Source organism: Physella acuta, unplaced genomic scaffold (assembly GCF_028476545.2).
Source record: "Physella acuta isolate Inbredline_101_S28 unplaced genomic scaffold, ASM2847654v3 ptg000505l, whole genome shotgun sequence".
Lineage (NCBI taxonomy): Eukaryota > Metazoa > Mollusca > Gastropoda > Physidae > Physella > Physella acuta.
Window position 1 is genome coordinate 103,158 of NW_026732024.1, and position 25,417 is coordinate 128,574.

At 38.4% G+C, this 25,417-nt stretch overlaps 1 protein-coding gene across 1 annotated transcript in view; it reads right to left on the reverse strand.

The window, feature by feature from the left end:
* The window catches only part of LOC131944714 (kalirin), a 190,170-nt gene that overhangs the window by 91,177 nt on the left and 73,576 nt on the right, over window positions 1–25,417 (reverse strand). The window contains exons 38-40 of the mRNA XM_059305505.1: window positions 18,367–18,610; window positions 17,862–17,922; window positions 17,513–17,648 (exon numbers count right to left, since the gene is read on the reverse strand). Of these exons, the coding sequence (XP_059161488.1) occupies window positions 17,513–17,648; window positions 17,862–17,922; window positions 18,367–18,610 (441 nt within the window). The remainder of the gene's footprint in view (window positions 1–17,512; window positions 17,649–17,861; window positions 17,923–18,366; window positions 18,611–25,417) is intronic.

Below are 25,417 nucleotides of genomic sequence, written 5' to 3' on the forward strand. Positions count from 1 at the left end.
CCTCCTTACATCACCACATCTACCCCTCCTTACATCACCACATCTACCCCTCCTTACATCACATCTACCCCTCCTTACATCATCACATCTACCCCTCCTTACATCACCACATCTACCCCTCCTTACATCACCACATCTACCCCTCCTTACATCATATCTACCCCTCCTTACATCATCACATCTAACCCTCCTTACATCAACACATCTACCCCTCCTTACATCACCACATCTACCCCTCCTTACATCACATCTACCCCTCCTTACATCATCACATCTACCCCTCCTTACATCATCACATCTACCCCTCCTTACATCATCACACCTACCCCTCCTTACATCATCACATCTACTCCTCCTTACAACACCATAAAATCTACTCCTCCTTACACCCCCACACCTACCCCTCCTTCCACCCACCTTCTCCCGAACATCCAAGAATGTAAATCTGGCCTAGAAGAGAAAAAAGCCCACCTCGTGTTGCCCTAATTCAACTGATCACATTAGCGCTGAGCGACTGATCTAGCAGATCAATAAGAAAGCAATGATGTTCAAGTGAGGCCAGCCTGCGAATTATTGACCCGAGCTCGCGTGTGCTCCCCTTTCACAAACACATGCCTACACTCGCGCCAAGGGAAACTTCACGACTAGCGACACCCAACCGTTTTCACAAACACATGCCTACACTCGCGCCAAGGGAAACTTCACGACTAGCGACACCCAACCGTTTTCACAAACACATGCTTACACTCGCGCCAAAGGGAAACTTTACGCACACCCAACCAACAGTTTTCACAAACACATGCCTACACTCGTGCCAAGGGAAACTTGGACTAGCGACACCCAACCAACAGTTTTCACAAACACATGCCTACACTCGCGCCAAGGGAAACTTCACGCACACCCAACCAACAGTTTTCACAAACACATGCCTACACTCGCGCCAAGGGAAACTTCACGCAACGACTAGCGACACACAACCAACAGTTTTCACAAACACATGCCTACACTCGCGCCAAGGGAAACTTCACGCAACGACTAGCGACACCCAACCAACAGTTTTCACAAACACATGCCTACACTCGCGCCAAGGGAAACTTCACGCAACGACTAGCGACACCCAACCAACAGTTTTCACAAAAACATGCCTACACTCGCGCCAAGGGAAACTTCACGACTAGCGACACCCAACCAACAGTTTTCACAAACACATGCCTACACTCGCGCCAAGGGAAACTTCACGCACACCCAACCAACAGTTTTCACAAACACATGCCTACACTCGCGCCAAGGGAAACTTCACGCAACGACTAGCGACACCCAACCAACAGTTTTCACAAACACATGCCTACACTCGCGCCAAGGGAAACTTCACGCAACGACTAGCGACACCCAACCAACAGTTTTCACAAACACATCCCTACACTCGCGCCAAGGGAAACTTCACGCAACGACTAGCGACACCCAACCAACAGTTTTCACAAAAACATGCCTACACTCGCGCCAAGGGAAACTTCACGACTAGCGACACCCAACCAACAGTTTTCACAAACACATGCCTACACTCGCGCCAAGGGAAACTTCACGCACACCCAACCAACAGTTTTCACAAACACATGCCTACACTAGCGCCAAGGGAAACTTCACGTCTAGCGACACCCAACCAACAGTTTTCACAAACACATGCCTACACTCGCGCCAAGGGAAACTTCACGCACACCCAACCAACAGTTTTCACAAACACATGCCTACACTCGCGCCAAGGGAAACTTCACGACTAGCGACACCCAACCAACAGTTTTCACAAACACATGCCTACACTCGCGCCAAGGGAAACTTCACTCAACGACTAACGACACCCAACCAACAGTTTTCACAAACACATGCCTACACTCGTGCCAAGGGAAACTTCACGCAACGACTAGCGACACCCAACCAACAGTTTTCACAAACACATGCCTACACTCGCGCCAAGAGAAACTTCACGCAACGACTAGCGACACCCAACCAACAGTTTTCACAAACACATGCCTACACTCGCGCCAAGAGAAACTTCACGCAACGACTAGCGACACCCAACCAACAGTTTTCACAAACACATGCCTACACTCGCGCCAAGGGAAACTTCACAGGGAAACTTCACGCAACGACTAGCGACACCCAACCAACAGTTTTTCACAAACACATGCCTACACTCGCGTCAAGGGAAACTTCACGCAACGACTAGCGACACCCAACCAACAGGTTTCACAAACACATGCCTACACTCGCGCCAAGTGAAACTTCACGACTAGCGACACCCAACCAACAGTTTTCACAAACACATGCCTACACTCGCGCCAAGGGAAACTTCACGCACACCCAACCAACAGTTTTCACAAACACATGCCTACACTCGCGCCAAGTGAAACTTCACGCAACGACTAGCGACACCCAACCAACATGTTTCCCCCATAGTTAAACCTTTCGTACATTAATATTTGCAGATGTTGAGTGTAAAACCTCGAGTCAATTCAACCGGCACTTAGTTCGCTGTGTAACCTAGGCTGGTGGACATGTTTGTCTGGTCTTACGGCGTATGAATTAGACATGTCTACAGTAAATATTGCGCTTATTTGCAAATACTGCTAGTTATACACTATGCTATGAACCCCCTTCAATCAAGGCTATTTAGGAGTGAATGGGGAACACAGGCTACGTACTGGGCTGAGTCTACACCGCCCCCTCAACCCATCCTCGGAGAAAAATGTCTGAGAGGAATCTTCATATTGAATACATAGCTTGAATTCAAGCAAATACAAAGTACTAAAGCTTTTAACGTCATATATTTAAAATAACTAACTCAAAACTATTAAAATTCTAATTTGTGTTATTATTTTAAGTCTTTATTTCGTATCTACCAATAGCTCAAAATGTGTTTGTCCAGAAAGTATTGGCCATAGTGCGCTATTAAAATCTCTTATATTAATTATATTATGGAATAGGAGTATATGGCGACGTAGTCATATTTTCTGGGTATAGAACCTCTGCTCAAGCCTATCTATCCTAATGTCGTCCCCCCCCCCCCCCCCCCCCCAATAAACGGCTGACCTCCAAATGAGCGGATCATTAGAGCAGGCAGAGTTTCACGCTGTTGGACTCTCGTAACAGCTGTACATCCAAGCACTACACGTTAGTGGTAGCTGCCATCAACTCCCCTCTACACTTAGTCACTAGTCAGAGTTGGATGAAAGGCTTGCATAAAAATATATAGGTCAACCACATGTGAAAGCCAGCCCATTATAAAGGACAGTTTAGCCAACCTAGTATGCAGAACATTTAGTTAATCGATTATAAAAGACAGTTTAGCTAACTTAGTATGCAGAAAATTTAGCTAATCGATTAAAAAGACAGTTTTGCCAACCACTTATAAAGGACAGTTTAGCCAACCTATTATAAAGGACAGTTTAGCCAACCTATTTAAAGGACATTTAGCCAACCAATTATTTCAAAAAAAGACTTGATATAGCTATTCTATCCTATCATTTCATCAATATAATTCTAAATGCGTAATCAACCTTTTCTGTTCTGCTTTATAAACGTGATTGAAAATATTTAATTCTACGATAACACAGCATTTAATAAAAAAAAAATAAGGAGGGAGCTGGGTTTAAGTTTAACTTGTCACAGAATATTTAGACGGACTAAGATCAGGTTAAGCGTATAGGCCTACATACAGTCACTCATAGATTTACCAACTGCTTTATTTCGTCATCAACGCAATGGTTCTAACGCATTATACACCACGAGTCCCTTAGAACTGTGCACTTCAAACGGTGGCGCGGTACCAATTTTGAGAGTCAAGTCATCTTACGCTGTTTTACTGTACAAGAAGTGAACGTATTTGACCATTAAACGTACTTGTTTACACCAGATATTCACGAAAAACGTACTTGTTTACGATAGTTACTCGCGAACGCCAAACAATTTCATCAGATCAAACTGACCCAGAGCTAGGCGATACATGACACAGTTATACAACAGGACTTTACAGAACATGGGTGACCTTGACCAAACGATAAGCGGATACAGGTCTTCGCACCTGAACCTGTTACCGGTCAATACTGACTTTAAGCTGGTACGTTGAGTGTTAGAGATAACAAAAGATTTCAGTACAGAACGTAATTTATTTTTTCTGCCTACCCAGACTCGAACCCATGAAAAATAAAACAGCTTTCAACCACAATAAAAGTGTGACGGATCAAAGCAATGTTTTATTTGTTTTTTGTTGGTATTTTTTGTTGTTTTTTTTTTCAACCGTTTAATTCGTTTTCCAAAACTGATTGATTTAAGAATTTTTCCAACTTTGTATAAAAATAAAATTGTTATTCATTGCACACGTTAGTTTCAATTTTCAACCATCAATCATTTTGAGAAACTGAAATCCGGTCAGACATAGTTCAGGGCAAAAAATATAAACAAAAACATTACATCTTTGAAAAAAAAATCCTTCTTAAAAGTAAACTTAAATTTAACTTTTAAAACGGCCTGTTGCTAAATTCATGTTGTCATTATAGTTACGACGGACAAAGAAATGTTATCTCAAGAACCACAACACAAGAAAAACGTTGCAACCTCGTGTCAACATCGGAAAACACACACAAAAACACGATATTTTGAAAAGTATTTTAAACTTGCACCTGATCATTTGCTTCGTAAGAGATTATTATAATCCTCACTTTAAATCTTCACTTTTAAGCCACCACCAGGCCATCAACCACTGGCAATAGGATGAATGTCAAGGTTATTTATTTCTGAGAATTTGTTGTTTTTTTATCTTGACATTTCCGTTAATAGACCTCACGTGATCAGGGTTTGTTTTTTTTCTTCTTAGTTTTTTTTTTTTGGGAGGGGAGGGGGGGGGGGTAAAAAAACAAACAAAAAACCTTTCACTGTGGTACCGTTGCCAACAAGTAACGTATATCTTAATCAATTTTCAGCTAATTTCGTTGACCCCCCCTCCCCCAGGTGATATGTGCACGGTTCAATCTAAGGAAGACCTAGTGCCGCAACGTCAAGTGATATGTTAGCCCCTTAAGGTTCAATACAACATACACCGTGTACATCACACGCATTATTTAAGTACCATTTGTTACATCCTTTGGGGGACTTGTACAATGCTTTTTCAACTAGCTAGTTTATTCAACTTTTTTTATTTCTTAACACGAGGTTAAAGGTTAATTTTTCTTGTAGAGCATTTCTTTCTGTGACTTTTATCCCTCAACCTGACAAAGTAATGTAGTGTCGAAACGTACTGTGTTGACCTCGAGGTTGAATGCAACTTCCTCGTTGTGAATAGAATCTACTGAGCTATTTCAATGACTTTACTTGTTCAATAAGAAAAAGACTTCGTTTCGATACAACTTGTTCAATAAGAAAGAGACTTCGTTTCGATACAACTTGTTCAATAAGAAAGAGACTTCGTTTCGATATAACTTGTTCAATAAGAAAGAGACTTCGTTTCGATACAACTTCTTCAATGAGAAAGAGACTTCGTTTCGATAAGTTAACTCTACAGCTGATGTGTTTGCAATGTATGAAGGACATAATACTGAAACTATTTTAGTTAAATTGTTGTCTTTATTTATTTACATAAAAGCATGCTTTTAGAAAAAGCCCAAAAAAAATGATCCGTCCGCATACAAAAATATACCCGCATTCAGTCGTGATTTTAGAAACTGATTTTAAAGCTGTAAGCTAATCTAATCCTACATGATGTATCCCGTCTTTCACAACTTGAGTTTTAAGCCTGAGCTGTGCGTGTAAACAGATGGTGAGCGGATAATGCTTCAAGTCCTTTGTTGACTGACGAAAAAGGGGTAAATTAACTGAATTCGCCGAGCACGTGAGGTTATGCGCCAGGTACAACACTAATAGGTACCAGGTGGTGCTTTAATTTTCTCAAGACATGAGATACGGTTGGCATGTAAATTAGTTCGCTACGGACATTCTATATGTTCCTATATGACTCACAAAATATTTACATATATTTGCACACACACACACACACACACACATATATATATATATATATATATATATATATATATATATATATATATATATATATATATATATATATATATATATATATACAGTCGTCTACACAACTGTTATTCTTTTTTTATTGACAGCCTGTTACTGAAGTGTCGCCATTTAATCAATGGTGACTAACCGATTCATTATACAACTCACTTATATTTCTTTTGACCTATGCCTTTACTCTAGTTTCAATTACATTTATGCAAATTATCATCGATAGGGTCGTGCGGTTAAACATCTGTTAGTGTGAGTGTGTGAATATATATATATATATATATATATATATATATATATATATATATATATATATATATATATATATATATATATATATATATATATATATATATTAGTTACCTGACAGGTTGCAATATACAAAGTGTTATCTAGCGCCCTCTAACTAAATATTTTAAGAGCTCTAGAGAGAAAAAAAAATATATTACTAAGAAACAGATGTGCCCATTGGACCAACAGCTGTGCAAAAAAAAATAAGTCAAACACTTTACACTTTGACAGCAGTAGATGTGTATGGAGGTTTGGGTGGACAAGCTGGGTAGTAGGCCTATGGTAGAACATTTATTGACCAGACAGCATTAGATGTGTTTGTGTGTGTGTGTGTAGTGAGGGTGGGGGGAGAGGCTGGGTGGTATGGTAGGACATGTATAGACCAGACAGCTGTAGATATGTGTGTGTTTGTTTGTTTGTTTGTGTGCGCAGTATGTTGAGGTAGGTGGACAAGCTGGGTGGTATGATAGGACATTTACAGACCAGACAGCTGTAGACGCGTGTGTGTATGTTGTGTGTGAGTGTGTGCAGTATGTTGAGGTAGGTGGACAGGCTGGGTGGTATGGTAGGACATTTTTAGACCAGACAGCAGTAGACGTGTGTGTGTGTGTGTGTGTGTGTGTGTGCAGTATGTTGAGGTAGGTGGACAGGCTGGGTGGTATGGTAGAACATTTTTAGACCAGACAGCAGTAGATGTGTGTGTGAATGTGTGCAGTATGTTGAGGTAGGTGGACATGCTACGTGGTATGGTAGGACATTTATAGACCAGACAGCATTAGTTTTGTGTGTGTACAGTATTGTGAGGTAGGTGTAAAGAGAAAACGTCGCGTTAACCCAATATAAACTGCTGTAAAGCTGACAACCCATTGTGGATGAGCACATCAGGCGGAGACCTACTTTACACGTCAAACATTTTTTTAACGATACGCGCAACAGTAACGTAACATAAACATAGATTTACAGAAACGTAACATAGATTTAGGTGGTCGTTAACCTTCAAAAAATCAAGTTCGTCTTTTAGTATTTAAGTCTTGCTACCTGTTATGCAGTTAACCAACTGTCGTCGCTGTATGTTATTATTGTTAACAAACAAAAAACAGTCACCAGTTCTTTATTATTGTGGAGGGCTTTAAACAAAACCGACAGTAGAACTCGCGTGGATTTTTTTTTCCTATTTATAAAAGGAGCCCGCAAACACTTACCCAAACAAAACACTTGGATTAAAAACCAGTTTTACACAACACACAAAAATCACCACCACATGCAACCAGCTCACTGGCTATTGTTTTTGTTTTGTACACGAATCCTTCACCACTTTGTGAAAAAACAAAAACACAATTCCCCTGCACGCGAACACAACACACAAGAACCTGTTGGATACCAGGAAATGACGCACAAATGTACTCCTCGTGCAAGAAAATTCATCACTAAATACCGAAAATCACCCAGGCCACAGCTTGGCACCCGCAATGCTTAGAATTCCGTTACATTTTTTTTCCCCTACAAAAGTATAGATTTTTTTTTCTCTCTCTCTCGCCCCAGCTAGTGTGGGGTTGTTTTTTTTTTTTTAATAACGTTACAGAGAGCTGGAACACATTTGCACGGAACAATAGGGAGCTGCAGTTGTCGCGTTTCAACTGGGTTGTTGACGCTGTTGTTTCTAGCGGCTGGGCCGATACTTGCTGCAGACAGCCGCGTTCTTGATCTTGTTGTTGTTGTTGCGTCAGCTGTTGTTAACGTCAATAAAACGTTTGTTTTAAAAATGCTGGCTATGAAGCGAGGCACCGTGAGAAACACAAGTCTTACGTCTTGGTCCCATACAAGGAGGAGAGAAGCGACCGTCGGCGTCTATGTGTTCATCACCTCTATCCTCCTCACCAAGGCCTGTCTCTCAGCCGACAGTCAGAATATCGATCAAGTTTTATCGATTGATTTTTTTCCCCTCCCGCTCTCCTATTTTACGTTAGTGTATTTTTATTTGTTAAAATCAATTCTATTCCTCTACTTATTCCTTCATGGGATTGCTCGGTGTCCCAACGCTAAAACCTTTCATTTGTTCTTTTTGTTTGTATTGATCATTTCTTTTAGTTAGATAAGAAAACAAATATTTAAATAGTTATAAAAGCTTGCAAGGTCTAGGAAATAAATGAATGCCAATGAGTGTGTAAGTAATAGTGTGTGTCGGTATGCCAAGTGTGTGTCGGTATGCCAAGTGTGTGTGCGTGTGTGAGTGTTAATGTGTGTGGTGATGGACACATTCATGGTTAACTCGGTAGTTTTCCATGTTTTTCGTGGACGCCTTAAGGGGATGAAGAATTCAGGCAGGGTAAAAAAAACTAAACAACCACACTATGACAAGCATGCTCTCAGATGTAACTGTAAACTGGTTTGCACATGAGATGGTTTACATCATTTGAATGTAGGCCTCTTTAAGATGTCGATATAAAATGTGTTTAAATGATAACACCTGTGTTTAAAATGTTAACATACACTGCCTTAAAATGACTTAGGCTTCTTTCAACAGCTTTAATACATGATTCTTATATTTTGGTAATAAAGACTGTTTTAATTGGTTTTGTATACGATTCTTTGTATTGTGTAATATAGATTGTTTTAATTGGTTTTGTATACGATTCTTTGTATTATGTAATAAAGACTGTTTTAATTGGTTTTGTATACGATTCTTTGTATTATGTAATATAGACTGTTTTAATTGGTTTTGTATACGATTCTTTGTATTTTGTCATATAGATTCTTTTATTGATATCATATACGATTCTTTATATTCGGTAATATAGACTGTTATTATTATAATTTATTTATTTTTTGGGGGGGAATGTTTAAAATATGGCCTCGACAAACATTATTGAAGGATTGATATGTTTTTGGCTAAAAATAGATAAGACAAAGATTTGGGAACATAGCTACGGTGAGACGTGAAGGGGTAAGCTGAACTTCAGCTCGGACGGGTACGCTGATCGGAATAGGTAAAATACCAATTTTAAAGAAAGTGGTAAACTCTACTTCATCTGCAAAATGGTCCATCAGATCTAAAAGGGCAAATTACTTTTAAAAGATAGAGATCTCATTAAAAGATAAATAGAGGCAGACAGACAGACAGACAGACAGACAGACAGACAGACAGGCAGACAGACAGACAGACAGACAGACAGACAGACAGACAGACAGACAGACAGACAGACAGACAGACAGACAGACAGACAGACAGACAGGACAGACAGACAGACAGGACAGACAGACAGACAGGACAGACAGACAGAGGGAGAATAAAGGTTTCAAACTACAGCCAACGTAAGCCATCATTGAACGTAGTACCAGAAATGTAGACAATATGAGACAACTATGTTTTAAAGGCGAGAGGCTAACAGAAAATTGTGCCGTAGAAATTAGTTAATATTTTAAAAGCAAAGGTAAAAGCAAAGAAACGCCACGACCAAATTTTTTTCGTCGGCGATGATACAATCATTATTTGTTACGTGCTAATTGCCGTGTTGAAATACCCTGACCAAACATTAGGGGAAATAATTCCATTATTGTTGGGTTTTTTGTGCCCACTGATGAGAGCAAGGAGGATTATTCGAATTTGACGGCAGGAAAATAAATTAATCACAGCGAGCTCGCTTTTGTCTTGTTTTTATACAGCATACTCGTAGGGTTGGTTTAAAATACTAGTAAAACGTTCTGAGAAAGAAGTCCATGGGTTCAGATGGGAATAATTTGATGAGAGCCTTGTCCAATGGTAGATCGGTAAGTATGAATATGTGCGACATATACATCTGATGGGTCTGTGTGTGTATGTATGTATATATATATATATATATATATATATATATATATATATATATATATATATATATATATATATATATATATATACATATATATTTTTTTTTTATTTATAGATATACATAGTTTTTACAAATGTGTATTTAGTATACTGTGTAAGTACAGTATGTATATAGGCCTATATATAAATTCATTCAATATATCCATATATATATATATATATATATATATATATATATATATATATATATATATATATATATATATATATTCCAGATAGATATATACATATATTTACTATATTTTAAGGTAGATATATTTATTTATTTATTTATTTACTATATTATATATATACTATATTACATATATGTATTTACTATATTATATATACATATATAATACAGTAAATACATAAGTTATACTGTATATAATATACTGGTGTGTAAATATATATAGATGTGTGTGTATGTGTGTACATGAGATTATGTGTACGTATGTTTACTACACTATAACTAGGTTAGCACAATGAATTACAGAGAGCGAGAGAAAGATTAAGGAGGAGAAAGGATATTATCTTATTGAGCCTCAGACCTAAGACGGCTGCAGACCATTCCATTCCCATTCCTGCGTTTTAATCAATTCTTGACCAGACTGCATCGCTTCTTCCGGTCATGTTTCGGACAGTGCTAGAAAACGACGTCGTCTTTTTTTCCCCACCCCCTACCCAAACTTGGGTTATCAAAATATTGCTGCCACGCTCTGAGTCAACAACATTGTTTGCTGAGTGTTATGAGTTAAGAGCTGAATCATACCCGATTGCCTGATGTAATTCCAATAAAATCTACACTGGGTTACAGCACAGATGATGGCAATTGTGTGCAATATCGAACACGAGGAGATGTGATCATTGAGAGTACGGTAAGCTGACTGTTCCATTAATAGATAGATATTTATAGTGACGGTTTCACAACTAGATTAAATGTAGATTAAATCTCCGTTCAAAAGACAAGCAATCAGCCCAACATAAAAGGACACTGGTTTGAAGTTTAATGAAACAAGACGTGCAGGGGGGGGGGGGGGGTCTGCGAGTTGGCTGCTTGAGAGTTATAAACGCCGGTATGTTTATCGGTATGTCTGAGAGATAAGCCAAGCTAGTGTCACTGAGAGAACAAACTGCGTCCAGGGGAGAAAAAATGTTACTGCATGTCTTTCTGCATAGCTAGAATACTACTAGTTTACTGCGCATTACTAAACTGTCTCATGCCTTAAATACTACTAGTTAACTGCGCATTACTAAACTGTCTCATGCCTTAAATACTACTGGTTTACTACGCATCATTTAACTATCCCATCTTTTAATTGAAACATTATTAGCTCACTACGCATCATTTAGATTCAATCTTTTAATTGAAATATTAGTACTTTACAACGCATCATTCGACTGCCTCATGCCTTAAATACTACTAGTTTCATTGAACTACCCCATCTTTTAAAATTGAAATATTAGTAGATCACTACGCATTATTAAACTGCCCATGACTTAATAGAAATACTAGTAGTTGACTGTTCATCATTAAATCTACCAATGTATTACATGAAATACGAGTAGTTGACTGTTCATCATTAAATCTACCAATGTATTATATGAAATACTAGTAGTTGACTGTTCACCATTAAATCTACCAATGTATTACATGAAATACTAGTAGTTAACAGTTCATCATTAAATCTACCAATGTATTATATGAAATACTAGTAGTTGACTGTTCATCATTCAATCTACCTATGTATAACATAAAATGCTGATATACTGCTCCCCTTAATCTGGCCTATGTTGTACCAACTTGTGTCAATTAGTTATTGACTAAAACTCCCACTCATCTCCCGATCGATTGTACGACAATTAAAACCTATGCAAAACGCCCCAGGTAAAGAAATCCCGACGGTTACATTCAACATTCGTTATTACCAACCATTCTCATTCTGTAACATTTAAACAGGGAGGTAATCCGTACCATTAATATGTACATCAAGGGCTGGCGAAATCATGAGTATATTCAGGGCGCCTGTTTTAGCAAGTCTACCAGGAATCGTGTCTTTACACAACGACATATACATTATCTCTTAACGTTATATTATTATTAGTTCGTATACTGGAGCTCTATTATAACTTAATATGTTTTTAATGCAATTATCCTAGGCTACGATATTAACAAAGTGTTTAAAGATTTCCCCAGGGGAAGTAATTTTTAATAGTGTTCCAGTACACTACAAAACATTTAAATCACGATATTCCAAAACGCGGATTTAAGAAGAAAAAACCCAGATACACATCGACACACACAAATGAACCCACATACGCATACACAAATACACACACAAACGCACACACATAAGAAGCACAGCCTTGTAACTTCCAGCGCTGCTCTCTTTGTTTGGTAGCTTATTGACGTTTTAGTTTGACTGAGTCCTAACCTCCTGAGCACCGGCAATTATCCGACTGTCTCAGCTAATGCTAAGGATGTCTATGTGTAAATGCATATTGATTTCTCAGGCTGGGGGGGGGGGGGGGGGCGAGCACCGAGTCATTATTTACCCACGCCTTACAGTACAAACCCATGCTGAAGATTAGGGTTGTTTGTATGAGAACATAAGTGAATAGAACTAGGCCTACATACAAAGTGAATTTTTTTTTTTAAAGAGTTATAACAGGGTTTTAGTTCATAAGGGTTAGGTTAAAATGATTAGTTTGGTTTAGAGTAAGATGTGGATGAGGGCAGAAGTAACGTGGGAATGAAGAAGGGGGAGGGGGGAGTTAAGCTTACGATCGGGGTGGGGTTGGAGCGCCTGTGTGACTATTATATAACAAGGGTACGTATATGTTCATTTCATCATCTTTTCCCGTTCGTGGCCAAGACGCATGGGGCAGATGAAGTAGAGTTCATCCAATTCAAGGACCTCGACATGTGTGGGGACAGTGTGGTTAGCAGTCTAGCTCTCTACCACTAGGCCACGCCGTCCCCAACTTTATTAAAATGTGGGGCCTTCTGATGTGCGAGCCCAGTCCGTTCTCTGCCATTGGTGATAGCTGAAGGCTACTACTTATGTTAGGTATAGGTACTACTACGGGCCATTCTTATCCAAAGCATCAAATTACTTATCGGCTTCCAGTTTAAACAAAAAAATAACACCAATGGTAAGACGTTAGTTTTCAAATCGAAATTCTTCCGTATACAGACTTGTTTAAGGAAATCCATAACAAGACTTTTGAAAAAAATAAAAAATAAAAGCTACGGAAATAAAAGTAATGTGTGTAGAAAGTATTTAAAATTGATAAAATATTTTCTGTCAATTTCTCTGTCGGATCAACAGGATTTGTACACATGCAAGCGCCAGTGTCAGACCTCGGGTTAAGGACCGCGAGAGACGACAGTCGCTGGCGAAGACGAGAGGCTGAAAATAAAATGACAGCCAGAATTCCACTGTGAGGATGGAGAAGGGGGAGGGGGGAGAAATATCTTTTTTTTCGTCGCCATGGAAACAGTCGTAATTTTTTTTTAGGAAGTTGGAGATGAGGGTAGGTCCCTCCTGTCCTCTCGCAGGCGCGTGCTTTGATTTTAATACGTTTTCTACTGGACAGTGTGGTGAACGGATGGATAGGAGGGTTGGGGCTAGAGAAGGCAGAAAGGAGAGATGGATGGATTGGAGGGTTGGTGCTAGGTAAGGCAGAAAGGGAAATATGGATGGGGGATTGGGCTAGGGGAGGTAGAAAGGAGAGATGGATGGATTGGAGGGTTGGTGCTAGGGAAGGCAGAAAGGGAAATATGGATGGGGGATTGGGACTAGGGAAGGTAGAAAGGAGAGATGGCTGGGGGATTGGGGCTAGGGGAGGTAGAAAGGAGAGATGGCTGGGGGATTGGGGCTAGGGGAGGTAGAAAGGAGAGATGGCTGGGGGATTGGGGCTAGGGGAGGTAGAAAGGAGAGATGGATGGATTGGAGAGTTGGTTCTAGGGAAGGCAGAAAGGGAAATATGGATGGGGGATTGGGGCTAGGGGAGGTAGAAAGGAGAGATGGCTGGGGGATTGGGGCTAGGGGAGGTAGAAAGGAGAGATGGATGGATTGGAGAGTTGGTGCTAGGGAAGGCAGAAAGGGAAATATGGATGGGGGATTGGGGCTAGGGAAAATAGGATGGATGGATTGGAGAGTTGAGGCTAGGGGAGTTAGAAAGGGAGAGATGGATGGATGGGGTAGGGAAGGTAGGGAGATTGATAAATTTGAGGATTGGAGGGTTGGTGCTAAAGATAGCAAAAGCAGAAAAGAAAAAACAGATTGGATGGTTGGTGCATAAGTGCATGGAGCACCAGAGAGGGCAGCCACGTTCAGCCAATGACCGAAAGTACGGAAGTACGGAAAAAAATAATTGCTAGCTATTAAGCAATGAACGGGTGACGACACGCAAGCTATATTTAATTATAGATTTAAATAAGGAAACGCTTGTCTGGGGAAGGTTGTAGGCGTTGGTCTAAGAATTTGTTTATGGTTCGTCCAGTTGACTCGCCCGGCAGTGTAAATCTGTGTTGGTGCTTCAAGGTAAAAATCCTCCCTACATCCTCGTTAAGGTTATGGTTTATGACTCGACTCAGTAATTGGTTTATGGCTTTTCCAGTTAAACGTGTAACTCTGTACTGGAACTCGGTAGGTTAGAACCCTCCCTGCACCCGTTAGGGTTAGCATTAATGGTTAACTTAACTTCAGAGCCTGAATCCTTACAGACTGTATCTCCAACTCATAAGTATCTCAATACATCTGGGTGTTGTACCTAACGAAACACTTCAGTTATAATGCGATACAAACCAACGCCCTAAACAATTTGTGGATACCTCGGCTAACACAAAATATAACATGTAACCTATGTGAGGGAGGGAGGGAAGGAGGGAGGGGGGGTGTTTAATGCCACTCAGGAGCAGCTTTGAACGATTTTTGCCCTCCGCTGAGACAGTGTTATGCAACAACAACAACACACAACACAGCTTTTTAAAATAAATTCACTGAAAGGAAAATAATTATGGATGGAGGTAAACAAGAAAAAAATACATTCGTTTAAAGGCAAATATTTTTAAGGGTTGGGTTAAAAGGAAATGCATTCGTTGAAAAGGGAATAATTATGAACTATAATGTAAAAAAAAGACACAGTGTTAACAACTAATTAAGTATTTTTCCAGTAAATCCTCAGCATATTTATTAAGTTCTGTCTAGACTCGACATTATCATATTGAGGGATTCTTTCTACTGTAAACACTACTAGAGTTAGGAGCTAAAACCAAGTTTAGTGCTTTGGATATGGTTAGGACTATTTTTATTGGTTCTGGAAATTCGGTTAGGGCCAAAACTGGATTTAGAGAAGTAATTATATATGTTTTTCAGCATAAAACATAACTTACTTTCATCATATTGTTTATCTAAAACAATCTCAATAAAACAAAGAGACTAGTGTTTACTATTTACAGGCGAATGAACTCTATAGACTATATACCTAGGAGACAAGTTAAGATCTAACTCAGCAAACAAAGCCATGAAGTTCTTGGGTTGATGTGGCAGACAGAAGAGACAAACACAACACACACTGACCTACCTTGAATTGGTGAACTGCAACATCCTTTGTTGTCTTGTGGAAAACCTATTTGTTTCTTTTTATTTATTTTTTACGTGAGTCTAAACTCAGACTCACTTAAACTTAATTAGGCAAATATTTCAAATATAAATTGTTATCAAAGTGGTAATTATTGCAATCATCAACTAATTTCTTGTTATCTTTGGAATTTTTTTTTTAATTAATTATTTATATTTTATTTTTTAATTAATGATTGCAGTTATTACAAAATTTAATTTAAAATGTTCCTATTAATAGCCATAAAAAAACAGTGCAACAATGTATAAATCAGCTGTAAGACATCATTAGTGAAGGAAGTAATTAAAGTGATGGTTGACAAAGGGAGACAACAAGTAAAAATGATTGCTGAATGTATGCCTTGGTTAATTCAACATTTCTACTATTTATTTCAACTATTGAATTCATTCAACTCTGAAAAAATTTCTCTACTTTTATATTTTTCAAGCCTATTTTTAGGACCTAAAACTATATTCGCTCTCTCAACCAAAAATTATTTTTTAAAAACAACATTTTCTGTTGAACTTCACGTATAGTTACTTTTTTTAACTAGCTAAGTGGTTTGAATAAAAATGTTCAAACTAGTTAGAAAAAGTCTAACTAAATTGTAAGGAGGATAAATTGTAGACAATTTCATAAAATTGTCAATAAAACAAACTAAACTGACATTGCCAGCTGGGAGGTAATAAAAGCTAGTCAAGAATCATGGACAGGTGAGAGAGACCCCACCCTTGCTTGTCTAGATAGTTCTCATATCACCTGTGTGAGAGATCTATGACCAGCAAATGGCTGGCTCTAATTGTTGATGTAGTTCAACTACTGTCTGTCTCAGGTGGGGCGAATACTAAACAGGTGGATGGGGAGTTGGACATGATGGAGTGGAGGTGAGTGGATAGTGTACAGGTGAGTGGATAGTGTACTGGTGAGTGGATAGTGTACAGGTGAGTGGATAGTGCACAGGTGAGTGGATAATGTACAGGTGAGTGGATAGTGTACAGGTGAGTGGATAGTGCACAGGTGAGTGGATAGTGCACAGGTGAGTGGATAGTGTACAGGTGAGTGGATAGTGTACAGGTGAGTGGATAGTGCACAGGTGAGTGGATAGTGCACAGGTGAGTGGATAGTGTACAGGTGAGTGGATAGTGTACAGGTGAGTGGATAGTGTACAGGTGAGTGGATAGTGTACAGGTGAGTGGATAGTGTACAGGTGAGTGGATAGTGTACAGGTGAGTGGATAGTGTACAGGTAAGTGGATAGTGTACAGGTGAGTGGATAGTGTACAGGTGAGTAGAAGTAGTGTAAAAGTAAGTAGTGTACAGTTCTGAAGATAGTGTAAAGCTCTGTATATAGTGTAAAGTTCTGTATATAGTGTAAAGTTCTGTAGATAGTGTAAAGGTGAGTAGATAGTGTACAGTTGGGTAGATAGTGTACAGTTCTGAAGATAGTGTAAAGTTCTGTAGATAGTGTAAAGTTCTGTAGATAGTGTAAAGTTCTGTAGATAGTGTAAAGTTCTGTAGATAGTGTAAAGTTCTGTACATAGTGTAAAGTTCTGTACATAGTGTAAAGTTCTGTACATAGTTTAAAGGTGAATAGCTGATGTGTAGCTATGAGTAGTTAACTATCAAGATGAAACACATGGGTTAGCCAATGGAATGTGACTGTGAAATCTCTTACCCTCTCCAAGCCCAGAGGATTTGAGATCACCCTCCTTTCACCCCGCTGCAGTGCTCTCTGGGGGTCCAACAAAGTCCCTCCCTGTTTTTCTATTCGACCATGACTGAGCTTTCTCACAGGTGTAGTCAGCCATTTCCTGAAAGTTTCAATAACAATTATTAAAGGAGTCAAAGGTGAATAGATTATGTATATCATACCTAAGGCTTTATAAAAAATCATAATTTATAAATCATTAAAAGAAATAACCATTCCAATTAAATTATAACAACTTTCTCATTTTTGGAAGGTTAGGAAAGGGGAAAAAAATATATAAAACTTTGAAACTTTTAAACCAAGGGAAATAACTTACTTAAAACTACTTCGTCTTTTGCTCACTGGTGATGATGTCCCTTCAGCATTGTTCATTGAATCTGACAAGGGAAGTGTACATTAAAGTAATGAGACATATGTCTTATAGAATCATTTAAAGACAAAATCTTAAGACAGCTTTAACTTTAATCAATTAAGTGACTATACAACAAATCAATAGTTGACAAGATTTGAATATACTGTTTTTGATTATGTGTAAGAACATCTTGACAGAACAGAATATAGCCTCCCTATTGTTGTAGGACTAGACTGTTTTTTGATTGTATGTAAAATATCTAAAGCTTTACAAGAATAAAATTATGTTACTAAAAATTCTAAACATTAAGTATCAAAATCAACAGACCCACTAAAATTTTTTCTTTAATTTATTTTGGGGTTTTAAAAGTTATTTAACAACTCTAGCATTCTTGATCCACTGATTCTAAGATTTTGGTGTTACCAATGTGAAGATTTTCAGGATGATCAGTTTCAAAAAGCAGACTTACCATCTAGATCAATACTGTTTCTGGCCCCAGGTGTTTGTAGAAATGAGATAGGTTTTAGGACAGACATAGGAACTAATCCCTGCGAGCTGTCAGCGCCATCTGGCGGGAGTGTACGGACCAGGCACCAGTCTAACTGACCAGGTGAGGCATCGATGATTTCTACATGCTGCCCTCGCATCACGCTCACTTCTTTGGGGCTTGAGGCGATGAAATCCTCCACAACCAACGTCAGGTCTTGTCCAGCCTTAAATAAAATTTAAAGTAAAAAAAATTAAATATATGAAATATAGGCAAAGGAAAATGTGGTTATATTACTTCATTATTTAAAAAATTAAGGGTGGCATGAGGAGATATGCTATTTCAAAGATAAACAACTAATTTATAATGATAAAATCAGGGGAAAAGATATAGAAATAACATGTTTAGTCAATAAGACAAAGATAATGATTAACAAAAACTGTATAAAGTTAAGCTAATATTAATGAGACCCGGTGAGAAGCTTAGTAGCCACAACATACCAGAAAAGTTCAAAAAGTTTTCAATTGTTAATTAAGATTATTTACTTTTATTTATAACTAAAACTCATTTCTTACATCCAGATTTCATGAACTAATAAGGGGAAAGTAATCTTACAGGTTTTTAATGAAATTACAGTTTAAAACAGCAGATGTCTGTGATTGCCTGAGTAAAGCAGCCATGTTGATACAGACATGTCAGAGATTGGGTGAAACAAGATTATCAAAGCAGAAATATCTGGAGATTGCTTGATCCAGGATCAAACATGGAGGACAGGGTATTAGGCCTTAGCCTTACACAGATCTACACATCCCCAAGGTGGGTTTAAAACTTATTTTACATGACATCTTCTTAAGCTTAAGCTATCAACAAGCATGGTTGATATTTTACATGTTTGTTGTTTTTTTTTAATAATATTGTTGAAAAAAAATTCTGCTGAAATTCTGGTTTTGATTTTTGGGTTGTTTTTTTTTTTGCTTAATTCTTTTCTTTATTAGCATTAGTCAAAATGAGTATTTTTGCTGATTTTCTAAATTGTATGTAAATAAAAATTTTAATAAAGCAAAAACCTCATCTGCTTACTATAAATTTTAATCAGCTACAACAAAATTAAGGGAAGGGGGAGAAAAATCAAGATTTACTCCTTTGTTTAAATGTGGTAAGGGGAAGCAACTTATTTTTGTCAAAAACAAGTGTTGCTAAATGACTTCATTCTACAAAAAACTAGATCTATATGAGTTATCAAACAAGTAAACATTGATGGAAGGACATGTTGCTATTTTTTAAAATTACCCTATTGTAAAAAATTACAGACAATTGTGAATCAATACTGGGACCAAAATAGTGCATGTATTTAGGATTTTGTTGTTATCCTTATTACTCTAACCATTATTATTATTACACATGATAATCAGTGTGTATATTAATAAAATTTACCCATTTGGAAAGCCCATAAGGTCTAAAAAGCACAGGTACTGATAAGTAGTTTGTGCATCATCATATCATAATGGTATAGCCTTAAGGTGGTGTTAAAGTGGTGAGCAAATAAATAGATATAAATTCCAGTATAGAAACAAACAAAGAACCACAAAATAAATTGTATTCAAAATCATTTTTATAATTGATACTGATTCCTTACTGTTGTTTGTTTTTATTGTTTTTTTTTAATGCTAATGAATTAAAAATAGCCCACCATGTGATCGCTGCATCCTCAGGTCGACTACCTAAGTGCACCAACACACAAGCTACACTCAACAGTATCTGATTCTCTCACAAATCAAATCTTATCAAAGAAATCAACAGACCACCCCACTGTTAGGCAGGCAGCAAAGAGTTTCATCCCCTTGTCAGAAACAACAACAGTTCATCCCCTTGTCTGATGCACAATAAAGTGTACTGTATGCCCCTCTACAGATAGCAAATACCACAGGGCTTCTTATTTCCAGACCAAACACAATTAATATTATCAAAACTTTTTTTTTTACCCTAGCAGTTGTTTCATCTGCTCACAGCAGCTGGTCTTATATAATGGCCCTAAAAGAAAACATTGCTATAAATCTATTCTTCAGGAGCACGTCAACTCATAATTTACTAGATATAAATATATATGACCATTTAAGCACATTTAAATACTTGATCTGCACTAATAATATAGTAAAGTAAAAATCCATTTTTTAACTTGTAGGTTTATGGAGCAAGTGAAGTAGAGTTCACTTGTATCCATGAACTCGGCACATGTTAGGCTAGTATGGTCAGCACTATGACCAGCCGTCTTTACTTTCCCTAATGTGAGTTTGGTACACATCAGAGCTGGTTGGAATCAGGAGAACTCTACTGACTTGAACCCAGATTCGAACTTGATACTTTTGTGATAGCATTCTAGCGCAATACCTAATGGCCAACAGGTGAAAAAACTGACCTACTGCCTAAGTCTGTAAATTGTTAATTGACATAAACCTATGGTCATAAAGCTTAAACCTCAACATCTTAGATGTTAAAGGCAGTCATAAATTACTCCTCTAAGGGGGCATTTGGACTTATGCTGGTGATGTGTAATGAAGGGGAGGTGGAGAAGGTGTTCAAAAAGTGTGACAGTTTTGCAATTTATTTTTAAAACAGCAATTCAGGAGTTCTTTGACATTTTGAACATACATTAATCAATACACTTAAGGTTGACTCAGCTCAATTACTATTTTATACAGTAATCAGTTTCAAAACACAAAAAATTCAATTTGGAGGTGAAAAACTGTCAAAAATAGGATAACTCAATTATAAACAACCCTTTAGCCTAATCAGACCAAAATCAACTGTTTGAGACATTAGAGCAAGACGCACTTTTGGATTAACCCAAAACAGTGCTTGTACCTTATACTGATTCATCACAAACCTACTCAGCTAGACACCAGTATCAAGTAAAACTGTCTGTACAATTTGATTTCAAATGAGAAATTTGATTCTACTCTAACACTGTGGTCATGTTGTCAGGTAGCTAAAAAAAAAATCTACCCAGACAGGCTTAGATTTGGTAGACCTGACATTTGGTTAAATGTCAACCAGAGAGAGTCCAACACTACAGACAGACAGACAGACAGACATAGTTTGTCCTCTTTTTTTTAATTTGTTAATGTGGGGAGTATGGTGAATACTGAGTGTGTTAGTTGGTCAAGACAGGTGGTACTGGCTGGAATCTAGAACACTTATTTTAAGCTTACAGCACACAAAGATGGGCTAATCTCTTTGAGGCTTAACCTTTATATTTAGATTAGATACAACTTAACCTTTATATTCTCCTACTTCAGGCTTAAGAATAAAGTAATGGGACGATATAGTTGGAGCTTACAGTATCTAAGCTCTAAAACCCTAATTGAATTTGATACTTCTCTTCTCTTATACAGTCATTACCAGCTCAAGCTATTGCTCATTAGCCAGGCAAACTAGAACTGGGTTAAGACTCGAGCATTTCTTTCACCCATGTTCCCAGCCGCAAGACACATGGGTTTCCGTCAGGCTTTTCCTTCCTCCCTCAGTGAATCACACCCCATGGTTTGGACATGAGAGGCAGTTCTGTCAAGGGACGACCTACGGCCGTGAGCCCAGGATACGAACTCGTGACTTTTGGATTAGCGAGCGCACGGTCTACCGCTAGACCATGCTGTCCCCTTTGATACTAAATGGTTTTGTAGGGAAAAAAATGCCTTAGACATTTTTATTTGTTTAAAAAATATCATCAACCAATAACCCATATCTTTAAATCCTTCATCCACTTCTCCTGCCAGAAAAAGTTTATCTTCAATGATAAGAAAATCATTTAACTAACCACAAGTAAGTGACCTGCCAACACCAATGACCTAACAACTCGGCCACCCTGGATGGAAGGTTAACGCTCAAGCCTAAGGTTATGAGTGGATTAAAACAAGAAATGACAGATATAGCTTAAGGTGAGTGTTTTGAGTGGATTAAAACGAGGAGTGACAGATACAGCAGATGAAACGTTCACCAGCTCATCCTGTGCTGATGCTGCTCCGCGTATCTTTAAATCAACCTGGCGTGTTTACTGCAGCACTTTGTGTGACCTGGCCCAGGAAACAGCCTGGGTCGCTTTATCTCCGCGTGTAAACAAATAAGATGAAATCACAACTTCTCCCTCCCTGTAAGCTGTTTTTTAACTCAAGTATTTTTTTTTAACCAAGAGGTCATCTACCCCAGTCAACAATTTTAAAAACAATTATTTATCCAACAACTGTCTGGGTGTTGTGCTTTTAGTTGTAAAGTTAAAACACAGTTATAACTAGATAGTACTGACATCAGTAAAGAGCACTAGTAAGTACTAGACACACCTCCTCCACGTTAATTTTATTTTCAGCAACATCTGCATTAGGACCTTGATGTGAAAATACTTTAAATAAAGCTTATGTAAATCATAAAACCATAGAAGCACTAGTTGGATCTGACTGCTGAACTACCTTGGTATGCTCCAGCATGTAGCCAGCCTTTGACAGAGCAGCCATTCATTTATCAAAAGCTTACATTTGCTTATCACATGCTTGGTGTTTGCCAGAGAGAGATCAAGGTCAAGCCAACAAGGTCGGCCTGTGTCTGGCACAGGTGAACTGTAGAGTTGGATGTACAATTGGATGTCCAGAGCCATACATGTCCATGGGAGGCAGAATTTCTTTCAGGCATCTCTTCTGGGGGAGGGGGGGGGGGGGGGAGATGACCTCCCACTAAAGCACATCTACTACACCCCCACAACTATTCACTTCCATGTGAGGTCAAACTATTCACTTCTATTAGAGGTCAAATTATTTACCTCCATTAGAGGTCAAACTATTACTTCCATGTGAGTTCAACATTCTAGCATCCATGTGAGGTCAAACTACTCATCTCCAAAGCACCACTTTTTTACGTCTAAGTAACGTTACCATTTCCTCCACTGTTTACTTTTTCACGACCAGAAAAGTTAACTTTTTCTCACCACTCTACAAGGCCGCACTTTACCACGACACTCAGCAGGTAAAGCCACCAGCTTCACTACTAGGTGACCAACATTTTTCACGACCAGAAAAGTTCACTTTTTTCTCACCACTCTACAAGGCCGCACTTTACCACGACACTCAGCAGGTAAAGCCACCAGCTTCACCACTAGGTGACCAACACAGTACGGGGTTACTTTATTTAACCACACCAAAAACAGTCCAAGTTTACATGGCACACGTCTTACCGGCAGCCACAACAAGAACCCAATGATACCAATTAACGCAAGCCATTGGCTTTATTTTCACGGGCGGTATCCAAACAATGACATGTTTATCAAAGTCTATAATTTCAAGACTGTGGCTCTTTTTTTTTCTACTTAAAGAAAACTATTACATTGTAAGGCTAGGCTGAGGGTTAGATACGTGTATCCAATGGACTTTATACTGGCATGTTTAACTAGTCTATAATATCAATATTGTGGCTCAAGTTGTTTCTACTTCAATAAAACGTATACAGGACTATTACGCTGTAAGGCAAGGGTGAGGGTTAGATACGTGTAACCAATGATAGGCTTTATATACAGGCAAATAAAACATAGGCAAATAAAACACACGGATAAAAGCTAGACGCTTGGGCTATTCAGTTTTAAGCCGAGCACGGTTAGAATTATACGCGTGCGTTAAGTTGCGCCCTCCCCCCCCCCCCCCCCCCCCCCATCCTACCCAACTTTTTTTTCGTGAATTAGCCTCAGATCAACAAGTAATAGGCAATCTGAAAGCGCGAGTTTCTCCTATAAAACAGCATTATTTTTTTTTATAACAGACGACGGAATTAGAAGAGGGGCCCTTAAGCTGTGATAATGAAGCATCATGACAACGAGTACGTCAAAAGGGTGATTCGCGGGATATGTTGAAGCAGGTTCTCACTAAACCTTCTTAAAAACGATTCCACTCACTCCCCCTCCCCCTTTTCACATACATGTGAAACAGAACATGTTTATTCAGCTTGTCAATTACACATACTCCATCAATCTACAGTGTTTTATCATCAATGGTTTGTTGACATTTCATTTTAAGCTTGTATTATTTTTTTTTAAATGTCACTAAAATATTTTAAGAGTTTTTTTTTTTTTTCTAAATTGTTCGTCTATCTTTCAAAGACACAACACATAAGTTTGAAATTCTAGCGCAGTATTCATATCAACGCTCACACGATTGCTTAAGGGGGCGAATTCGGTGTAAATTCATTTGATTCTTTTCTGACGTGTTACTTTTGTTGTACTTTGTTAATAGTGTATTGATAGTTTAATTAAACTAACCTGTCATAACATAGGATGGACACACCAAATGACCGGCCTTAACCTTGATAGTGTTAAAACTTAACCTAAGACCACGCGTACCCTTGCCATACAATGGACACACCACATAAGTCAACCATCTACAGCCATGCTTCATGTAAAACCTGGCTGGCTGGGCCTCAGGTGACCAGTTATGACCAGGGTTATGACCGGCAGACAGACACAGACAACATACTTGCGTGTGTCTGTAATGGACATGATTACTCTACAGAATTCAATTATCCTCTGAGATCTGGGATAGAAAATTAAATATACTGAAAACCAGAACTTGGTTCTTTTTTTTTCTACCCCAGACAGGAAGAGATGGAGAGATAGAGAGGTTATGGACAGAGAGTAGTGAGGGGAGAAATGGCTATGAATGGAGAGGTAAAAAAGAGAAAGGGAGAAAAGGCAGACAACGGGATAAAGAAAAGAGTAAGGTAGCAAAAAGGGCAGGCAACAAAAGAAGTAAAGAGAAGAGGTATATAGTGAGGTAGCGGAGATAAGGTAGCTGTATAAGAACACAACCATACAAGGCAGGTGAGCTAGTTTAACAGGTGGCTGGCTACCTGGTATAACGGTATCCTTTAAACTCTAAACAAATGCTTTATTATAAATGCAAATCATTATGTAGTAAGGCACATTCGTTTTTTTATATAGGTCTATATTGAATATTGCCTTTTCTAAACTAATCTTTCAAATTTAAAATATTCTAGAGAACAC